At 43.4% G+C, this 8,384-nt stretch overlaps 1 protein-coding gene across 1 annotated transcript in view; it reads left to right on the top strand.

Annotated features, from left to right (window-relative positions):
* Positions 1-1,074: 1,074 nt before the first annotated feature.
* The window catches only part of adarb2 (adenosine deaminase RNA specific B2 (inactive)), a gene marked incomplete at both ends in the record, with an annotated part of 150,404 nt that continues 143,094 nt past the window's right edge, over positions 1,075-8,384 (top strand). Inside the window, one exon of the mRNA XM_084442810.1 lies at positions 1,075-1,177. Coding sequence (XP_084298936.1) covers positions 1,075-1,177 — 103 coding nt within the window. The remainder of the gene's footprint in view (positions 1,178-8,384) is intronic.

Genomic DNA, 8,384 nt, shown 5'->3' with positions numbered 1-8,384 from the left:
ATCAAAAACATTAAAGATCATGGCCCCTATATGAGGTGATTTAACAGGGGCCAACTCAATGAATTCAACATTCTGCATTCCACATTTAACATCATTCCGGGTTCCACGTCTTAGTGAGAGAGAGAAAGAGAGAGAGAGAGAGAGAGAGAGAGAGAGAGAGAGAGAGAGAGTATTGTGTGTGTGTGTGTGTGTATGTGTGTGTGTGTGTGTGTGTGTGTGTGTGTGTGTGTGTGTGTGTGTGTGTGTGAGAGAGAGAGAGAGAGAGAGAGAGAGAGAGAGAGAGGGAGTATTGTGTGTGTGTGTGTGTGTGTGTGTGTGTGTGTGTGTGTATGTGTGTGTGTGTGTGTGTGTGCGTGTGTGTGTGTGTGTGAGAGAGAGAGAGAGAGAGAGAGAGAGAGAGAGAGAGAGAGAGAGAGAGAGAGAGAGAGAGAGATCTTAAAAACCATAACAATCCAGGCACGATATGCACGGACACATACATGCACAGAGACATCTTTCACACAAACAGACGTATCTTTACCTCCCTAACGTGTCCTGGCGGGAAACAGCAGCATCACCCGTGTCCTTCAGCCCGGAGTGGGCGCTGAGTTTGCAAGACCGCGGGGGGAGAATGGGGTGTAAATGGATGCCGGTTGGCTGGCGGGGCTAGCGGTGATGTCACAGCTAGAAGACAGCCGTGGTTGGGTCCAATTAGAATTTGCGACAGCAAATAGACAGGCTTCCTGCATGATCGGACTCAAAGTGGCTGGTGCCCAAATTGTTCGCAGAGCGTCGGTGCTGCAGGTTCTAGACGCTGTGCGCGAGGGAGGCAGGTAGTGTGCGCCCTCGTGCTGAGCTGATAGTCTCGCTGAGAAGGAAGGCTTGCAGGAGTTTCAGAGGTAATTGGGCAGACAGAGCTTTAGCAGCGAGACACACTCCCCGGTAATAATAGTTCGGGAGGGAATAAAAAGAGACAGAAATATCCACAACGTCACCGAGGACTCTTCTATATCACGAACTGAGACGAAACAACGGAGCGAATCCAAGTTATTTCCAGCGTTGTTCCACGGTCAGCCAGTCAGTCAGTCTGCTGTGATGGCATCAGTTCTTGGAACCAGCACCCGCGCTTCGGGAACTCCGAGCAGTCAAGTCAAATGCAAGTTTAAAAGGAGAAGGAGGAGAAGGTCGAAGAGGAAAGGTAAACTTTTATATCAGTTTATTTTTTTTAAACAAAGGCAAGCACAAAGGTCGCGCGCACCTTGGACGGGTAGCAGGGCGCACTGACGGCGTCGATCAACGCCACGAGGTTCAGCATGACCTCAAATAATTTTCTCTAACATATATTACGAACATTCAAAACGATATATTTTGTGATTTCCTAATGTTAAATAGAACACGTGCATTGTTGATTTTCTTGCCAGCGAACGGCGAATTTCCCTGTATGTTTCACCGACCCCGTGACGCATTCACCCTCTCTCAGTAAAGTTGAACTTCGCTCAGTGATCTGGAGGTGGAAAATGTTGCTGTTACATATCGTGGTTTGCAATACACCACAAAACGATTTCGGGAAGTAAAATGCCAGGCGAGATGCTTCTACAAATAAGCGCTTGAGATTTTGTATTGATTTGCCAGGCCACCGCCACGCATCTGCACTCATCATGTAGGCTATATATCAAATATGAACTGAAAATAGGAATAAGAATTAACTTACCTACTGTTGTAGACGGTAATTTGCAGTGATATTTATGGCAAACTACTACTATACAGAGGCTTTTCAGCACACTTAAAACAAAAAAGCATGAGATGCTCTCACGACAAGAGTGTGTAGGCTACACAATAACAATGTCAGTTTAGGGTTTATTGGGCAAAATTACCTCCAGCATGTAAAACTCTTGTTTGCGACAACAGCCCCTAAAGACAGGAGTTATCTTATACCCGATCTTTAAGATTTTTTTTTTTTTTAAGTTGAAATTCCATTAATTATCTATAAAGGTCATGTGACCTTTTTGGAAGTTGCATTGTTTATCTAAAGTTGTGGGTTCATTGTTGGAAATAATAGTGATATATAACATTTTTTTCATTGCCTAGATGACAATATATACCAACACATACATTTATTTAAAATAATGATGATAATAATAATAGCCTAATAATAGTAATAATAATAATAATAATAATAATAATAACAATAATAGTAATTATTATAATAATCTACACCTTGTGTAACTAGAATACATTTAGAAGGCAATGTGTTCTCACATTCTTTTGTTTCAGTTCTCAGTAAACAGGTAAACATACTTATAACCTGATGAATATTTAAAGAATAATTGACATACCTGTATATTAGCAATGAGGAATACAGTAATGTCACAAACTTGTGAGCGGTGCAAGGGATCAGAGAAAATACCAGTAGCCGCCTCAAGAAAATGACCTACAGTATAGGCTACTGCTGTTAAGCAAGAAATAAAATAACAATCATATCAAATGACAAATGAAAGAATCTTGATCTTGAAATGACATAAACTAGGCAATAGGATGCAGTCTGTCTCTTGTGCTCTCCACAGTGGCAGAATAATGCATATGTCATTGAGCGGTTCAGGGCTGGTCGGTGTCCTGACCTGTTCTCCTTATCACAACCATATACAGGCTGCTGCAGGCACCCGTCTGGATGTGCTGATAAACACACTTTCATTGATCAGGCTGTTTTTCCTCACAGCGCCAGTATCTTCCTGTTTGTTTGTGTGTGTGTGTGTGTGTGTGTATGTGTGTGTGTGTGTGTTGCCCTCCACATTTTGAGTTGAGAGTGTGTAGTTAAAAATTAAGTTCCCTGTTGAACAGTTCATTCCATGTGCAGTGTTTCTAAATCAAACTGTGATTGATGAGTGGTCATTTTCCTCCAGGGGGGCAACAAAGTGATTATTACTGGAGTAAGGTGAGGTTATTACTGGAGTAAGGTGAGGTTATTACTGGAGTAAAGATAGGTTATTACTGGAGTAAAGATAGGTTATTACTGGAGTAAGGGGAGGTTATTACTGGAGTAAGGTGAGGTTATTACTGGAGTAAGGGGAGGTTATAACTTGAGTAAGGTGAGGTTATTACTGGAGTAAAGATAGGTTATTACTGGAGTAAGGTGAGGTTATTACTTGAGTAAGGTGAGGTTATTACTGGAGTAAGGTGAGGTTATTACTGGAGTAAGGGGAGGTTATAACTTGAGTAAGGTGAGGTTATTACTGGAGTAAAGATAGGTTATTACTGGAGTGAGGTTATTACTTGAGTAAGGTGAGGTTATTACTGGAGTAAGATAGGTTATTACTGGAGTAAGGTGAGGTTATTACTGGAGTAAGGTGAGGTTATTACTGGAGTAAGGGGAGGTTATTACTGGAGTAAGGTGAGGTTATTACTGGAGTAAGGGGAGGTTATTACTGGAGTAAGGGGAGGTTATTACTGGAGTAAGGTGAGGTTATTACTGGAGTAAGGGGAGGTTATTACTGGAGTAAGGTGAGGTTATTACTGGAGAAAGGTGAGGTTATTACTGGAGTAAGGGGAGGTTATTACTGAAGTAAGGTGAGGTTATTACTGGAGTAAAAGGTGAGGTTATTACTGAAGTAAGGTGAGGTTATTACTGGAGTAAGGGGAGGTTATTACTGGAGTAAGGTGAGGTTATTACTGGAGTAAAGATAGGTTATTACTGGAGTAAGGGGAGGTTATTACTGGAGTAAGGTGAGGTTATTACTGGAGTAAAGATAGGTTATTACTGGAGTAAGGGGAGGTTATTACTGGTGTAAAGAGAGGTTAGTTTGAGGCACTGAAGGGAAAATGTATTAATGTTCAAAGATACAGGTACAATTGATTTATACGTTCATAAGCATGGTTTGATGTATATATTCAAACATAATGAATGTACAGTTCCGTGAACATAACAGGACTGTAGTTGCTGATGTGTCTTTGTGTTCTGAGTTTTATTGGATGTGCAGCTGTGCACTGGACTCTGTGTCTGGCTGTACTGTATTGCATTCAGTTATCCAGTACAGTGGGAGAGAAGGCTCTGGGCATTTTTCAGTTTCAAATCTCTGACTCTGCAGTAAAATATTTAACAAGGTTTCACAAACAGTTTGCATATCAAACTGCAAGCAGGCAACTGAACCCATTTTCATAACCTGTGATTTCTAATAGCCCAAGTAATTGAGACAGGGAAGACAATACATAAAATATAGTGCTGAGGTAAATGTATTTACATAATGGAAATGACAGAATTGGTTCCGCGACATTAAGCATTGCATATGAGTATCACACAATGCGTGCACAATAGCTGACAGCCCCTCACAGTGTGTTTCTAAATGGCTAATTTATCAGGGCTGCTGATTCAGTTTGATAGTACGGGACATTAGGAGCAAGGGCCAATTGCAAATGAACTGTCTCTCAGAACCGGTAATAGCAAATGGCTCCTCTACAATAGCCTGAGTGTCGGCACATGGCACGGCACTGTCGTTGTCTTTGAAACCCAGAGTCGGCACACACTGGAGGTGAAAGATCAAGATTCCAGACCTGTTTATTGCCACATATATGGTTCACACTTACTAGGAATTTGACTAGGGTTAAGGCATATATTGTTGCAGACGACATAGGACAGGGTGCAAAACAGTACCAAAAAACAGTGCAAATACAAAATACTAATCAGCTAAATTCATTTTTCAACAGTTGTAGTATTCCAGATGTCTGTCGTGTGCCAGTGTGTCCAGAATTGTGTGTTTTTAACAAAATCCCTGAGTGATGAAAATGAAAGTTTATGATTTGATTATATTTTTTCCTAGTCTGAAAGACAGTGTCCTTTTACTTAGAGGAATCTAGCCATTGTAAATTACATACATCTACATGTCAGCATTTTTCAGATTTTTAAAACTTTTTTTTCCTAGTCCAGATGATGGAGATGTTATTCTAACACACCGTCCTCATCTTGAAGGCTCAGACAACTATCCCCATAGTTGTCTTGGAAAAGCGGACCCATTCTGGGATTATGTGGGCATTTGGGAGTTAATCCCTTTGCAAATGCTGCAGATTATTTCGAGATTGACCATGTATTAAAACTGTGCGTGTTCAAATGGACGTAAGCAGATTTTCCCCTTGACTTCATTACATTTGCGCCCTTGCTTTGTTCTTTTTAGCACAAGTGCCATTTGAAAACGCTAGTAGCTCTGAAAACCCCCCATGCACAATAAAGATTATAGGATCCAATAAAGGGCCAGTTACTATTAGAGAACATTCATTTACTCACCATTTCTCTCCCCGATTGTACCCTGTTCAACATTCCCAGGAAATGTAATGTACTACTGTGCCAAATGAGAAAATCATTTGCCTCATATTCATACAGCGCCGAAAACCATTCATCATGATTTATCATCTGAGCAGTCGCCACAATCACGCGTCTGTGGGCGACGTCACCAAAGTAGTTTCCGATTAGTAGTTCATTTGCTGCTGCGCTTGACTGTCACGTACGGTACACACACACTCACACACACACACACACACATCGTCCACGTCTCAACACTCATTTCAACTGGCTATTGTCTGACCTGCATTTGCTGGGTGTGCCAGTGTCCGAGGAGGACGCTCCACAGGAAACCATAGGCCGGCGTTCCATCATGACTGTGAGCAGTTCTAGACACAGCCGGTGTTTTCCCGCTCTCTGATGAATCACAGCACACTGAGGGGTTTCATGTGTCGTCCCTCGGGAACCCGGCGCAGTTTCTCTGCCACGGAAGACAAATACAATTCGCCATCCTTTAGGAAATGTGACGTTCCTAGTGACTAACAGCCTGGCGTTTAGGAACGGCAGCATCTGGGTTTCAGTGGGCTCGCGGTCGGCGCGGCGCGTCGGGGGCTTTGTGTGATATCGGGTCTCGTCGCTGTGTACAGCGGGCCGCCATATCTTAATAGTCGATCTTCTTTTCACGAGCAGGACGTGACCTTTTTTTTTATTCTTGACTGATAAATGTGCCGGCGTATAGGGCTGGGTATCAATTCGAATTTCAAGAATCGTTTCGATTCTGATTCACAAGGTTCAGAATCGATTATTACGATTCAATTCGATTCGATTCAATATCGATTCGGTTAGTGTTACTAAAATCTGTTTTTTTTTTTAGCTGTAACCTTAATTACAAGACTGCCAAGTTATGCAATACATCAAAACTAGGGCAGGGTATTGATACTGATTTCCAAAAATGAATGAATGAATGAATCATTGAATGAATTAATGAACTATTCATTAAATAAAAGGATTTTGGGATTCATGAATCGATTCAGAATCGATTCAGAATCGATTCAGAATCGATTCAGAATCGATTCAGAATCGATTAATCGATTTTTTTAACCCAGCCCTACCAGCGTACTTTGTGCCCGGTTGCTCCCTCCTGCTGTTCTCCTGAACACCATGTAGCGATCTGTAGCTCGAGTGCCGTTTCTCTCCTCTGTCAGCCCTCATCACAGCCTATCAACATATCAGACGACCGCCGGGAAGTCGGAAACAGCTGACGCCAAGCGCTGTGTAATTTATGTAGCAATTACTGTCTACGCTGTCCCCTTGTGGGGTGTGTCCCGGGGGTCGTGGGGGGGGGGGGGGGGGGGCCGCAGCAGCTAACCGTTCGCCAGACGGACGCGAGACGCAGCTCTGTCCCCCGTCGCCGCCGCCCGCCGCGGCCGCTGACGACGCTGTCCCGGCAACGGCGCAGTCGGCCAATCGACGGTCTTGATCTTGATTTTAGTGCTGAGCGGGGTGCAGGTGAACTCAGGGGGGGATCAGGACAGGAGGGGTTCGAACCTGCGGGGACACAGGTGTGATTGACGCGTGGTGGGGGGAGGAGCCGCCAACCACCTCGACACGAGCAGACGCCATCTTGACACGGAGCAGGGTATGGAGGAGCAGAGCAGCGACCTTGCTGGCCGATGTTGTTCTCTCCTCAAGGTCCTTTATCTATTCAGTCAGGCATGTCAGAGGTCGTAACCCCTCCTGTTGACCACCCTGACCAAGGCCACTGACCAGTAGAGTTACGGTTATGGTAATTTCCTGTCATCACCCCTTACTTTCTCATTATGTACTGTAAACCAATTGTTTATAATATTTACTCATCCTATGTGACTGCACAGGCTACCAAGAGCAGACGTGGGGTGCGGAGTGTAATATTTGTCAACTCTCACTTACAAATTATTCCCCCTCACACATTTCTAATTTAGGTTTTGTCACTGCAGGGGGAAAAATGTCTCTGTGTAAGAAATAGTTACCATGACCTGCATCACTGCAGTTATTAATGTGCAGTACAACCCAATGTCACTGTGTGTGCGTGCGTGCGTGCGTGCGTGCGTGCGTGCGTGCGTCCGTGCGTTCGTGCGTGCGTGCGTGTGTGTGTGTGTCATGGGGGGGGTATAGGGATTGCAGAGAGATGTGTGTGTAGGTGTAAATGCTGCTATTTTTGGCCTCCAACAATTCGGCCGTATTTGTGTTTGTGCTGATAACTGCATTAACTACTGTGACAAAGCACTGCTGGCATTTATAAGGTTAATGAAGGTCATTGCCACTGGCAACAACTGCTTCCCTGTTTGCGCATTCACAGACACTTCCTGATTAAGGGTATGCTAGAATATTCCTTGGTTCAGGACACAACGTCCTACACTGAACATTTAGCCCAGGAAAAAAAAAGGTTATTAACATTGAATGGTGGCTGTTCTCTCATGAGAACCCCAGATAAAATGACCATGGCAAGAAATAGCGCAACTTAGCAAATTAGCATAATTAGTAATTATCTCTTAATAGCCCCTCTTGGCTTTTGAGACTCGGTGGCTGAATTTCTGCTTAAAGTTCAGTGAGGAAAAACAAATTTCATGCTGAAACGTCTCAATAACACAGCTGAGCTGTTGAGGTAATCAGTTCACTAAGCTTATGAAGAAAAGAAATCAGAAGCAATAGAATCAATGGGATCAGGACCACTCTCAGCTGATTATGCTCCTAAATGTAGTCTGTTAAAGAGTGACTAAAAAGTGTGGTATCCCACAAAAAAATAAGAATGATTAGTTGCTCTCACAACAGTGTATAAAACAATATAAACACGCAAAGTATGGCACAGTACTCACTCAGTCATCAAAAAAACATGCTGGCATCTAGTGCACAGTAGACAATTGCTTTGGATTAGTCACTGATAGATAACTGTATCATGTTGTACTAAATAGAGGGTGAATGACTCCAGATCGCCATGGTGATTATTCCACAGGGCCCATCAGATTATGGGTAGTGTAGTTCTGAACAACGCGAGCTGTCAGTCTGCATAAACCAGAGAGGCGCGGAGGCACATCAGCGTCATCACTTCCTGTCGGTGGGAATCAGGCTCTGGCAGAGCGATGTGAAGCACAAGGCAGGA

This window comes from Borostomias antarcticus (genome assembly GCF_949987555.1).
Source record: "Borostomias antarcticus genome assembly, chromosome: 9".
NCBI lineage: Eukaryota > Metazoa > Chordata > Actinopteri > Stomiiformes > Stomiidae > Borostomias > Borostomias antarcticus.
The sequence above is the reverse complement of the archived record's forward strand: the minus strand, read 5'-3'. Positions and strand labels throughout refer to the sequence as shown.